The sequence below is a fragment of the Lotus japonicus genome, chromosome 2 (assembly GCF_012489685.1).
Source record: "Lotus japonicus ecotype B-129 chromosome 2, LjGifu_v1.2".
NCBI classification, from domain to species: domain Eukaryota; kingdom Viridiplantae; phylum Streptophyta; class Magnoliopsida; order Fabales; family Fabaceae; genus Lotus; species Lotus japonicus.
In genome coordinates, this window is record NC_080042.1 from 91,009,849 (window position 1) to 91,023,668 (window position 13,820).

Consider the following 13,820-nt stretch of genomic DNA (forward strand, 5'->3'; position numbering starts at 1 on the left):
TGACCGCAGAATCCTGCTACGAGGATTTCTACAATTAAGGTTTCTGGACAGTTGTTTGAAGTGGAGTATGCTGTAGCAACCATTGTTATATTTTGGAGGATTTTGGTGATCTCATATTCATTTTCACCGTCTATGTTCCATTCATAGATATTGTTGGCACTGAAACTCTTGAAATTAGAAGAATCCTTTTCTTCTAATAATAAGTCAGGAGCAGTAGCCCTATTGTAATAGAGTTTGGTTCCTTTTCTCCAATTGTTTATATATATATATATATATATATATATATATATATAATAGCACCTAAAAATCCAAAAAATTTATGTGATAATGAAGATGGATGGACAAAATGTGACAAGGACCATAATAGCCCAATTTTTTTACATAGTGGTCCATGCTAGATCTTTAAGTCCACCCTAGACGCGAACAAAGAATTCTATTGTCATTTAAGTTATCAATCAAAATCTCATCATACTTCGATTCATTCTCAATTAAAATCAATAATGTGTAAGATCTTTACTTTTCTACCAAGTAATTTCAACTTTTTTTTCCCCTTATTTATCTATAAAAGTTAACATTTTTCACTAGTTTTAAATTATGAAATTGATTTTCCTTATTCATCTCATTTTTACGAAAAATGAGATGAATGAGAGGTGGTGAATCTATAGTGTCCAAAAATAAAAAATTGTCCAATTTGATGTTTCCTTTAATGTTAGTTTACACCTTTATATCTTGCATTTGTCATTTACTCCGTTTTACTAATTTCAACTATTTTGTTTCCTCAAAATTAAAATATTATTAGTACATGATTAGATTTTTAAGTTTGTTGACACCGTTTGACATTCCAATATTAGTGCATGATTAGATTTATTTATTTTTTGGTAGAGGTGCACCATGATTAGATTACCTGTTAAGGTAGAATATATAAAAGGAAATTAATAATATTAAAAAAAATGGTGATTTGGCGGCAAACCCTCTCCCCTCTATTTCTTTCTTGTCAATCAGAATTTTTTCTAAAAAGGCAAGAAATAATCTTTACTATGTAACATGATCCGGTCTTTTTTTGAGTGAACGTAAAACAGATATAAATAAAGACCGGATCATCACTTCCCTGCATCAGAGAAGGGAAGTTTCAGAGCAGAAAAGGAACATTTCGTGTCCTTGAGAGCAAGGAGAAGAAGGGTTACAAGAGAGAATACTCAAGAAGAGACCAGGTATGACTTACGGTAACTCTTATGTTGATTTCTTATTACGATGAGTTTGACTATTTCACACATGTTTCAAGATTACAATAATAAGGGTTCGTATCAGTAAAAGTTAAAACTCATGCGTAAATGAATCATATTCCATCATAGTTAAAATAATCAGCATTTTAAATTGTTGTCACGGTCACGTTTATGTTGCAAAATTGTAGAAAAATATGGGTTTATGTGGCCGTAATTGCTATTGAGATGCCGTTGCAGGGACTCATAAATCTTGATGTTGTTGCTGTAATTACGGTTGCGGACAACAATTTAAAACCCTAAGAATAATTAAACTTGGACACCCTAGGAAATCCCTAATAAGAGAACTGTTGAACATTATCCAACTGTCCTGAATACACAATTGATCAAAGAAGATACAACTAGGAAGTGCATTCTGCCTTTCTCCCCCAAGTCATGTGCCTTTCTAAATTCAGCAGTTTTTTTACTCAATTTTTTTTTGTTTGAATTAAAAAATTAAGAGTGACTTGATTTATGATTATGATCATTAGTCAGTGAATGAAGCAAGGTCAGTACTCAATGGTGGCTTGATTACAATTTATGAATGAATTCTTTACCATGACGTCAATGAAATAAACTTATGAATCTGTATTTGTGGTGTGCTTCAGGAATAACTCATGGCAATTGAAAGTGATTCTGCCCTTCTTCCGCGTTGCTTGAGGGCTGCAGCCTCTTTGACTTGCATTATTGCTGCCTCTTTGATGCTGACTGCACGTGAAAGAAGGATCTACGAGGAATATTTGGTCCATGTCTATTTTGGCGATTTGGCAGCCTATTGGTAAGTACATTAGCAAGTTCAATTGGGGAGAAACTCTTGCATTCCCAGGTTACTTATGACCACATTGGTTATAAATTTAATTCCAACTTTTGATAAGTCTCTTTGGTTCACTTTGTGTGACACTGTTTCAGGTGCTTTGTATTTGCAAATTATACAGTTGCAATTTACAGCGCTTTGGCAATTTTACTTCCAGCAAAAAGCCAACTGTGGCGATTCCTAGTGGCTTTAGATGGGGTACTAATCTCTATCCTGTTTGGATGTGAATCAAAAACCCTTATTGGAGCTTACCTAATGTATTTTTTAGTAGAGAAACTCCTATAAGTGCTATTTGGTTCATATCCATATAGTCTCTTATTCTCTTAACTTGTTAAGCTCTTTCTTTTTTAGTCATATTTATCATCATTTTGTAATTGGTTGATGCTGTGTTTGACTAGATTTTGGTAGTGATACTCTCCTCAAGTTGCTCAGCAGCATTAGCAGTTGCTCTACTGGAAAGGAATGGGAGCTTACATTCTGGTTGGTCGCCCATATGTCACGTAGTTTCATTTTATTGCCTCCGACTATTCTTAGCTGCTGGTTTTGGCTTTGTTGCTGTGATAATTTACGTGATGCTGCACTTGCTGTCCATTCAAGCTGCATTAAATTCCTTTCTCGTTGATAGTTAGAGGTTTAACTTCGCTTAGTTTTTTGGTGTTTAGAGAGAAATTTACAAGGAGTGCTACTGCGGAACTTTGCGTAGTTTTTTGTTTTTATTACAACAATGGGTCTAAAACATCTGGTTATTACTTAGTATTTTTGTCAACATTGTCCTAGTTAGAAATTATTTTTATTATGTAATGATACCAGCATATTGTTTAAATGTCTTTTTTTGTTATCCCCTGCATATTCATGGATTTATCTATAGGTTTTATATGCTGCAAAATTAATAGTACTCTTGTAACAGTACTGCAATAACATCTGCCACAATTTCATTTTAGTTTAAAGTTTAAAATATTTGCTCAAAAAGTTAGAATTAGCATTGAAGTCCACAAGAACTTTGAGAACTCTGAAATGGATGCTACACTGCCTAAACTAGTATGCTACATCTGCAGATTTTTCTGCAATCACTGTGCTTGAAAAATTCATGAAAGAATAAGCAATGGTATGCTTTTGTCTAGTGAAAAAATAGATAGTGTTTAAGAATCAAGACAATCTACTGGACAAGATTTTATGTGCTATCAATATCCATGATCCATCACAACATTCTGATCTCTTTAGTTTTCTTCAACAGCTAAATTGCAACTGATAAGCTAATCAATACATGTTACTGATATTACAGTGTCACCTATAGACATGTAAACTTTTGGAATCATTTGTATGAAAGATGAGTGGTTTGAGCTAGGTCTAAATGCTAATCCTTAACTCTTCCCACAATCTTTGTTTTTTTCCGGGTTATGCCCCAAAAACAGATAAATAGTTCAAGCCAAATCCTGCAGCAGGGTATTTCTCGAGTATAGAATGACAGTAACTTTCCAATTCACTAATTACTTTTGTTTTGATCAAAAGTTCAAGACATGTTTCGCACGTCATAATGTGTACAAGAAGAACTACATACAATTAGCAACTAAACAATCACTCATAATAGTTAGTGTCCTTCATAAATATATGTTCAAAATTTCCTACAGAACTTGTTAAGTTTTCCTGCATACAGGAGAAGGTTTATGGCCCTTGAGCAACTCAACCACCCTTCTCATTGAGGGTCTATTAATGGGAAATGCTGAGGTGCAGAGCAGAGCCACATTCAAAACCTTCTCAACCTCTTCATAATCACAAGTGTCTGGGTTCAATCTTGGGTCCACAATCTGAGACAGAACACAACTGAGACCTCCTCCGATGTTACTACCTTCAGGAGATGGTGATAAAGCAGTCTCAGTGACCCACTTCACTATATCTTTGCTCTCACCAAAGGAAGAGTCATTAGGCCTCTTTCCGGTAACCAATTCCATCAGTACCACACCAAAACTATACACATCGCTCTTCTCAGTCACTTTCAGTGTATAAGCATATTCTGCAATTGGATCAATTAGGTAGATATTTATAAGTTACCAATCAATTTTCCTAAAGTACACATTCATATTCATATAGATAACCAAAAACTTACCTGGAGCAATGTAACCATATGATCCTGCAACTCTGGACATAGGACCTTCCCCGGCCTCGCGCTGCAATGTCTTAGCCAATCCAAAGTCAGCTACGCGAGGAACAAAATCATGGTCTAGCAATATGTTATTACTCTTCACGTCCCGGTGAACAATCGCGGGCACACAATCATGGTGCAAATAGGCCAAACCCTGAGCTGCACCCACTGCAATGGTGAACCTTTTGGACCAATCCTCCAACTCCCCACATTTTTCAGCATGCAGAACATCACCCAAGCTCCCATTCTCCATGTACTCATAAACCAATATTCTGAATTCATCCCCACTGCAACTAAACAACAGTTTCACAATATTAGCATGCCTAATTACACCCAATGTCTCAATCTCCGACCTGAACACCGATTCCATGTCCGGTTTCTGCGTCCCGCCCCAGAGCTTTTTCACCGCCACGGTCTGCCCCGTCTTCAATTCCACCTTGTACACTTGCCCTGAACTACCACTCCCAATCACGTTCTCGCTGGTTATAAAAGGCATGATGTCTTCCTCATTGAACCCCACTCTTTTGAACATGGTTGTCATAAAGTTGCTACCTGTGGATTTTCCACGTGAATTTCTCTTCTGGAACCAAACCAGGGTCCCCACGAGAACCATAACACACATAGCTAAAATGATCACAACAACAAGAGGAATTGGTCTGTGTCTTGAACATGGATGCAGGGTTTTCATCACCTGGCTGCAGAGACCAGGGTTTCCCATGAGACTCTGCAAGTACCGTTGGTGGTTGAAACCTGAAGGAACCTCCCCGGACAAGTTATTATCAGAGAGGTTGAACTGGTTCAGTGTTAGCTTCGTCAAATCCACCGGAATCTCCCCGGTCAGCGAATTCGCGGCAAGGTCAAGGTATATTAAGTCCGGCAGGCTACCAAGCTCCGGCGGGATTTCACCGGAGAATCGGTTGTGCGACAAGTTCAGCTCGGTTAACTTAGTCCATGAGGTCACGTTACCCGGAATCTCGCAGGTGAACATGTTATCCTGCATCCTGAGCTTCTGCAACTTCCTCAACCCGGTAATGCAGGTAGGAACTTCACCGGTGAACCGGTTGTTGCTGATGTCAATCTCCAAGAGGTGAATGAGTTCGCAGATTCCCGCCGGTAACTTCCCGGAGAAGTTGTTAGAGGATAAAAGGAGCTTGGTGAGTCCCGTGGCGCCGGAGATGGAAGCAGAGAGAGGACCTTCGAACCTGTTGTTGTGCATTTTCATAAAGTAAAGCCGTGGAAGGCTCCAAATCCGCGGCGGCACCTCGCCGGAGAATTCGTTAAACTCGATTCTCACGTATTCCAGGGAATGACAATTCTGGTACTCATCAGGGAGATTTCCAGAAAAACCATTCGTGAATGCGATGAGATTCTGAAGCTTGTTCCTCTCGCAGAGTAACTTGGGAAACTCTCCGGTGAAGTAATTCGATGAAACATCGAATTCCTCTATCGGAGAGTTTCGCCCCAGATCCTGAGGTAGTTTCCCGGTGAAGCTGTTGTTGAAGAGTCTCAGTTGAACCAGGTTCGGATTTGCAGCTAAGCTTTCAGGGACTTTACCTTCAAGAAGGTTGTCATTCAAGTTCAGAGAAGAGAGATTCAAGGAAGCTAGTTCCTCTGGGAATGCTCCGGTGAGAGCGTTCTGAGAGAGGTCTAAGTAAACCAAACTGGTGAGGTTTCCAAAGCCTTGAGGTATTTCACCGGAGAGATTGTTAAGGTAAAGCTCAATTTGAATCACACTTTTCAACCCTGAAATGGTGTTTGGAATCTCACCGGAGAGAAAGTTATCTGACAAATCCAAGTTGTTGAGTGATGCAAGGTTGCCAATGGAGCTTGGTATTTCTCCTATGAGGTTCAACTGGGTGAGGAACAAGTTTTCCAGGTTAGAAAGGTTTCCTATCTGGGAAGGTAATGGACCTGGTTTCATTGGATTGTAAGCTAATTCCAATCGAGTTAGCTCGCTGAGGTTGCCTAAGTATGGAGGAATTGTTCCGGTGAGAAGGTTCGCGGTTAAAACGAGCACGGTCAGCTTCGGAAACCGGCCGAAGCTGGCCGGAATGTTGCCGGTGAAGTTGTTCCTTGAGAGGTCTAGGTGTGTTAGCTTGGTGAACCCCGGTGGGAACTCCGGTAAGTCACCGACGAATAAGTTGTCGGAGAGGTTTAGGCGTTGGAGGTTGGAACAAGGGAGAAGTGTTTGTGGAGAGATTGAATTAGCATTGCTGAGGAAATTGCCTGCAACATTGAGGCTCTGGAGGGTGTGGATGCGGCAGAAACCGAACGGGAAATCGCCGTAAATTGCAGTTTCGGAGAGATCAATGGAGACAACTGATTTGTTTCTAGCATCGCAGGTGATGCCAGTCCAGTTACAAGGGTTGTGGTTTGTGGTTGAAACCCAGTCATGGAGGCTCTTGTTCTTGTCTTGAAGCTGTGTGTTCTTGACCCGGAGCAGAATCTCATAGTCTCTAGCCAGTGATGCTGTGGCAATTCCACTTGAGAACAGCAAGCATAGTAGCAAAATGGGGAAAGGATGTTGCTGCTGCATCCTCTAGAACACAGATAATGAGAATGGTGAAATTTTGAGGAGGGTGTTTGTAATTGAAGAGGAAGGTGTTGTGTTATAGATTGTGTTTCGAAAATACAAGTGGATCCACGTCTAGTAGGATTTTACATCAAATTGAAGCGATGAATAGTTGTTTTTGGAAGGATGGATCCACGCGGTCTACTGAATCTAGAACTAAAACCAAGCATATCCCTAATGTAATGTGAGACAACAATGAGTAGTGATGTTGCTCGTGAGTTTCTGTTATTCATGCAGGGGAAACGTGATTGGTCTTTTGGAAGATTTGGATGAGAAATGGGAAAAGGCACCGACTTTAAATTAAAGGACTGAGCATTTTACATGTGGAAGCAGTAACAGAAGAGCAGAGTCTAGAAGGCATGTATGCTTCCAGAAGAAGAATCGTTTTCTTGGGATCGCTTTATTCTGTATATCAATTGGCTTCACGAAAGAGTGTTAGGCAAAAAGAGAGTGATCATGGTATAGCATAGGAACCGCTAGTGGTAGTAGATAGAGCTTGATGATTTAAGATTTCAAACATTCCAGAGTTCTGAAATTGGAATTATTCCCCCTAACACACCTAATCCTATTTAAGAACAAAACTTCTGAAAGAATCGAATATTGTGACTGAGAATCTGAGATAACCATATTCTATAAAATTACTAGGCTTAATTGCACTTTTGGTCCCCCAACTATTGCCTTCCTGCGAAAATCGTCCCTAAACTTCAAAATTAGCAAAACACGTCCTCCAACTATACACCCGGTTGCAAAATTGGTTTTCCGTTAACTTCCGTCCAAAACTTAACAGATTGCTGGAAAATAAAATAAAAAATCACCATCGATTCTATCCCATCCTTGTCCCTTTTCCTCCCTCTGTCTCTGTTGTCCCCTCTTTCATCTGCAACCTACCCATGAAACCCATCCCCACCCAAAACCCATCGCAACCCACCCCACCTCACCCGCAACCCAACCCCATCCCCACCGTCACCCGCAACCCACCCCTGAAACCCACCCCTCACAAAGGCACCAATCTCGCTACCAGCCCAACGATTCAGATATGAGATTTTGCAGGTGATGAGGGTGAGGTTTGAATCTCAAAAACCCCAAATCCATACCGAACGAAAACCCCAACTTCCATAAGGAGAAGGCGAGCTCAGATCAAAATCGAAGGAAGAAGGCGAGTTGATGGTGGAAAGCGGTCAGTGATGGCGGCGAAACAGGAGCTTGGAAAACGCCGCCATCACCGGCATAACAGGAGCTTGGCGGTGTAACGAAGAAGAAGAGAGCATGGCCCAATTGAAGAAGTTGGAACAGAAAGAAGAAGGTGATGCTGGAACAGGAAGAAGAAGAATTTTTCTTTTATTTTTTAATTCATTTTTAACGGAATATTCTGTTAGTTTTTTGACGGAAGTTAACGGAAAACCAATTTCGCAACCGGGTGTATAGTTGGAGGACGTGTTTTGCTAATTTTGAAGTTTGGAGACGATTTTCGCAGGAAGGCAATAGTTGGGGGACCAAAAGTGCAATTAAGCCAAATTACTATTACTGTATGATATGATATGATTTAAATATACATCTAAGCTTACATCATATACATTTAAAATTAAACAGAACACTTGAAACGTGTTGTTAAGCTAAAAATTACGAGTACTACGACTCTCGACATCATGGTGCAAAGGTGGGTTCTCGACAGAAAGGGTTATGGCGAAACCGGCAACTCAGCACACGATGTCCCTCAAAGTCAAGTTAGTGAGAGCTATATCTCGACAAACTCAGCAGATGAAGAAATCTCGATCATCTTAATGGAAGAGGCGGTTACCGAGTAACAAGCAACTACAAGCACGTGCATATACCCACGATGCCACGAATAGCAACGGTTGCCCACGACTCAGAACCATCCACGTGGCAATAGAGTCACGTGCGCGAAGACCACCGGCTAAACGTGGGGCATGGCGCCAAAATTCAAAACCCACGAAGCCATCATGCATCCAAGAAAAACCGCCAAGAACGTGGGCAGGAACAGCACTATAAATAGAAGAAGCAGCAGCAGAAAAAGGAGTTCCCAACTCAAACTCTGAAAATTCACCAAAAGCTCCAAATGTCCGCATCAATGAGACTCAAGGAGCACAACGTGATGATGGAGGAGTATGTTGCAGAACCAACGTTGTAGTTTTCTCGTGTTTAAGTTTATTTAATTCCCAGTTCCTTTATGCATTTTCTTGTCGAGATCCACATCTCTTGTTAGTTTTTGTGTTATTTTATGTATGTGACTCCTTTTTAATTGACCCGTGTTTAATGAAATTCAGTTCTGTCTAAACCAATTCGTTTTTGTCGAAAAACACACACACACACACAATACTTTGGCAAAGCGTTTTCTCAAAAGGACCCTGAATCTAAACTTCCTTTAGTCGAACTAAGAGGATATTTGTTTACCAAAAATCCACGTAAACAAATTGGCACGCCCAGTGGGACTGTTTTTGTGAAAACTAAGTTTTACAGAAGCGTTTTGTGTGTTTTGTTTGCTGCATGCTACTTGGTATTGGTACTTGCCCTGGTTGTGATTTACGTTTTATATGCACCTGAGAAGTGATAAAACTGTAAGTATGGCAAGCAATCGAGGAAGAACCTCTCCTCAAGGGTCTAACGTGGGTAATCAGAGCAGCCCTGGGGGAAGTAGCGGTAATAATAATGAAGAAGTGTCTACGGGAATGGGGCATGGCACCAGTATGCCAACCCAGAACGTGGCAATTTCTGCAGTTGCAGAAATGCCTGTATCCACATCAGTACAGGCACAGATTGTTCCAACGGTTACGAGGGAAAACATGCCTTATGGTATGCCTACGTCTATGATGCAAGGCATACAAGGCACGTATTCGACGTTCCCTGAAAGTGTTCCCCCATTCAGCATACCCCCTTTTGGGGCAAATGGAACAATGCTAAATTTAGGGAGTCAAGTTAGCCCTCCTATTCCTGGATCTAGTTCACAAATTTATTTATCTACAGGTATGAATACTGGTTCACTTCAAGCCATTAGGCAGCAAGTAGATGATAGTAACCATGAAATGGTTAACATGTTATCTCGACAGATAGGTGAACTACTTAATCCAGTGCTCCAAAATAATAATGCCAATAATCAGCATTTGGCACGTCAGATGGATCGTTTGGCGACAGCCCTGGGGGCACCAGTCGAAATCCAACCAGCACCAGGGATTAACCAAATCCCATTGCCTAACCCCGCCCCTGTGCGCTATCAAGTGCCACAACACCAAGATATGGGGGCAAACCCTTTATTTAGGGGGAACGAGGCAGTGCAGCCACCGTTGCAAAATGTGTACATGGTGAACAGGGAAGAACATGCTGATGGTGTGCTAGAAAGAATTCGATACCAGAATGCTGGGGGGCAACAAAATGTTGCTGCTGTAGTGGAGCAATTGTTGAACCAACATGGTTTCAACGTGGGTTTCGCGAATAGACCCCATTTTGTGTCAGCCTTTACAGAGGAGGTTCTCGAATCAGAACTTCCTCGAGGCTGGAAGGTCCCCAAATTCACTAAGTTCTCGGGGGATTCGGGAGAGTCCACTATAGAACACATAGCCAGGTACCAAATCGAAGCAGGAGACCTAGCCATCAATGAAAATTTAAAAATGAATTACTTCCCGAGTTCTTTAACTAAGAATGCATTTACCTGGTTCACCACCCTCGCTCCTAGGTCAGTCCACACATGGGCCCAGTTGGAAAGGATTTTCCATGAACAGTTCTTTAGGGGAGAGTGCAAAGTGAGCTTGAAGGATTTGGCTAGTGTCAAAAGAAAGCCAGCAGAATCTATTGATGATTATCTAAACAGGTTTAGGATGCTTAAATCTCGATGTTTCACTCACGTCCCTGAACACGAGTTAGTGGTCTTAGCCGCTGGTGGTTTAGAGTATTCTATTAGAAAGAAAATCGATACTCAATACATTCGAGATATGTCTCTGCTCGCAGATAGAGTAAGGCACATCGAATTGCTAAAGGCCGAAAAGTCTGAGGAAAGGGCCAAAACTACTAAGTGGCCAAAGAAGGAAAAAGTGGCGTACATAGATGCTGACCCAGTATGTCAAAGTCCATGTGTCTATCGAGAAGTCCCTGTAGACGTCGAATTAAATGATGTCAATCTGGCTGAACTTCAGCCAGGCGATCCTTATGTTTGTAAAGCATTGAAGCCACGTGAAAACAAACTTGGGGAGGAAAACCCCAAGAGCACGATTCCGGCTGTGAAAACTTATACTTTTGATGTGACCAAATGTGATGCAATTTATGATATACTTGTGTCTGATGGTTTGCTTGTGGTCCCTAAAGACCAAAAACTTCCTTCTCCTGAACAAAGGAAAGGGAAGAAATATTGCAAATATCACAACTTTTTTGGCCATTGGACCTCACAGTGTGTTCGTTTCAGGGACCTTGTGCAAGGGGCATTGGACTCAGGAAGACTCAAGTATGATGAAAAAGCCAAAAGCCAAATGAAGATTGACTCCGACCCACTGCAAGTAGCTGAAGCCAACTACGTGGAACCTTTCTACATTGGCATGGTCGACATTTCTGAGAAGCTAAATCTGGGCCTGACACTCGAGGAGGCAAAGGAGGAAAACATGGCTGTCGAAGAACCGGAGGTCGCAAAAGAGGTGAGCCTAGAGGAAGTTTACCCCAAGGCAGGAGAAACTCTTGTTGAGTTTTTGTCACGAAGCAAAGATGGCGAGAAAGAAGTCATGCTTTGTCCTCGATGTAGTGCCGTTTTCGACAAGTCAGCAGCCAAAGCCTATCAAGATTCTGAGATGAAGAGGCATTACCAGAGCAAAATGCCTGTGTCTAGAAGGTTGAAATATCCCCACGAGGAGTGGGTTGAAAGAGATCAAGAACTCGATGGCCATAAAGGCCAAAAGTTAAGAAGCAAGGATAAGACTTATGTCCCTGATGCTGGGTTACCAAAAAATCAATGGTTCAAGCCAGCACCTCCAAGGCCAAAACCATACCCCAAGTGGCAGAAAATCGACTTGGGCTAGGGGTCTTCTTACATCAACAATTCCCGTGTGTCGCGGAACTACTCCTATGGCTCCGGGAACTATTATGCTCCTGAACAAATGACCAGAACTCAGTTCAGACGTTTCCTGAGGAAGAGGAAAGCGGAAAGGGAAATGGGTGGCAAGTTCCGTTCATTATGGGACATAAAGCCCGAAGACAACCCGCGCAGCGAACCTAGTGTGGCGTCAATCATTAATCAACTTGACCACGCCATCAAACAAGGAGCGACCGTGCCACCAAATCCAGCCAAGGAAAAAGGGAAGGATGCTGTCGAGGATGAGGACGAAGACATGCTCGACGATTTCGACGACAGTGATGGGGAAGATCTTAACATCATCTGCATAGTGTCTATCTTACCTGCTGAATTCGACCGAATCTCAGAGGTCACCGAGAATGAAGAAGACTACTACGACGAGGAAGAGCCAGATGACAACCCCTTATGCTACTACGTGATGCAAAAAGGATCCGTCGAGGACGAAAGAGCTATTTTCCAGAGGCCAACGGAGCAGATGAAAAGCCACTTGAAGCCGTTATTCGTTTGGGCCAAAGTCGACGAAAAAGGAGTCAATAAAGTTCTTGTCGACGGAGGGGCCACAATCAATTTAATGTCTAAGTTTATGCTCAAGAAGTTGGGCAAAACTGAAGCAGACCTAATCCCTCACGACATGGTCCTTTCCGACTACGAAGGGAAGACAGGTTCTTCTTTAGGAGCAATTATGTTGAACATAACCGTAAGGACGGTGGCCCGTTCCACGTTGTTCATCGTGGTACCCTCAAAAGCCAACTACAACCTGCTATTGGGGAGAGAATGGATCCACGGCGTGGGGGCAGTGCCCTCAACCCTGCAGCAACGAATTTCCATTTGGAAATTGGATGGGGTCGTCGAGAACGTGCAAGCAGATCAGAGCTACTACTTAGCGGAGACAGGTTACGTCAGCAAAAAGAATTTCGAGAAAAGTTTAGCCACAATTGCTCCTCTAGACACAGTGGCCTCTCAATATTTCAACCCGTACTCGGAGTATTCGGTGACGTTGGATCCCATCAGGGGTTTAAACCTTAATGAAGCATACAAACATGATGCCATGAGTGGATGGCACAGCGATGAAGAAAAGGATGCCACAACTGAGTGGCAAAATGAGGTTAAAGATGATTAATTCGAGCCTAGCTCGAATTTCGGCTTACGCAGCCGAGAACAGAATAAGGACGGCCTTAGAGGCCGCAAGAATAGCCAAAGAAATGGCTACCGACGAAGCCAATGCCTCAATCTTGCCTGTCGAAATGACACCTCAAGAGGAGGCAACAGCAAATAAGGATAACACGTGCATAAGAAAAAACGAGCAGAGTGTCGATGAATGCGAATTCGAGGACCTTCGCGATTTGAGACTGGATTGCATCTATGATGACGGTCCATTAGGTTTCGAAAAGCCAGTGGTCGACATTTCCAAGAAAATCGAAGCACAAGACCCTCTGGAAGAAGTGGACCTGGGAGATGGCTTAGAAAGAAGGCCAACATACATCAGTGCTCTTATTGACCCGGAGCTAAAGGACAGGATGGTGAAATTACTCAAGGAATTCAAAAACTGTTTCGCTTGGGATTATGATGAAATGCCTGGCCTTAGTCGAGAATTGGTGGAATTAAAGTTACCCATCAAAGAAGACAGGAAACCGGTCAAGCAATTACCCAGGAGGTTCCATCCAGATGTGTTGGTGAAAATCAAGGAAGAAATCGAAAGACTCCTTAGATGTAAATTTATCAGAACGGCTCGATATGTGGACTGGTTAGCCAACGTGGTTCCAGTGATCAAGAAGAACGGAAAGATGAGGGTTTGCATTGATTTTCGAGATCTTAATGCTGCCACTCCAAAAGATGAGTATCACATGCCTATTGCTGAAATGATGGTAGATTCAGCTGCTGGTCATGAATACTTAAGCTTGTTGGATGGTTACTCAGGCTACAACCAAATCTTCATAGTAGAAGAGGATGTGTCGAAAACAGCTTTT

The 13,820-nt window shown here is 42.0% G+C and overlaps 2 protein-coding genes across 2 annotated transcripts; one reads left to right on the plus strand and one right to left on the minus strand.

The window, feature by feature from the left end:
• Window positions 1-1,082: 1,082 nt before the first annotated feature.
• Window positions 1,083-2,910, plus strand: LOC130735862 (CASP-like protein 1C1). Its single transcript, XM_057587738.1, has 4 exons — window positions 1,083-1,211; window positions 1,868-2,037; window positions 2,169-2,271; window positions 2,472-2,910. The coding sequence occupies exons 2-4, from the start codon at window positions 1,877-1,879 to the stop codon at window positions 2,700-2,702; spliced, it is 495 nt and encodes a 164-aa protein (XP_057443721.1). The 5' UTR covers window positions 1,083-1,211; window positions 1,868-1,876; the 3' UTR covers window positions 2,703-2,910.
• Window positions 2,911-3,519: 609 nt separating this feature from the next.
• On the minus strand, window positions 3,520-7,356 carry LOC130740948 (LRR receptor-like serine/threonine-protein kinase HSL2). Its single transcript, XM_057593681.1, has 2 exons — window positions 4,178-7,356; window positions 3,520-4,084 (listed from the first exon to the last, which is right to left on the minus strand). Exons 1-2 carry the CDS (start codon window positions 6,747-6,749, stop codon window positions 3,708-3,710), a joined length of 2,949 nt encoding a protein of 982 aa, XP_057449664.1. The 5' UTR covers window positions 6,750-7,356; the 3' UTR covers window positions 3,520-3,707.
• Window positions 7,357-13,820: the final 6,464 nt, after the last annotated feature.

Excerpts from the sequence above, each read along its gene's own strand:
- LOC130735862 (XM_057587738.1), top strand. The coding sequence starts at position 1,877 with ATGGCAATTGAAAGTGATTCTGCCCTTCTTCCGCGTTGCTTGAGGGCT. Across the intron at positions 2,038-2,168 it reads GGCGATTTGGCAGCCTATTG|GTGCTTTGTATTTGCAAATT; the intron begins GTAAGTACATTA and ends ACACTGTTTCAG. Across the intron at positions 2,272-2,471 it reads TCCTAGTGGCTTTAGATGGG|ATTTTGGTAGTGATACTCTC; the intron begins GTACTAATCTCT and ends GTGTTTGACTAG.
- LOC130740948 (XM_057593681.1), bottom strand. The coding sequence starts at position 6,749 with ATGCAGCAGCAACATCCTTTCCCCATTTTGCTACTATGCTTGCTGTTC. Across the intron at positions 4,085-4,177 it reads ATATGGTTACATTGCTCCAG|AATATGCTTATACACTGAAA; the intron begins GTAAGTTTTTGG and ends ATCCAATTGCAG.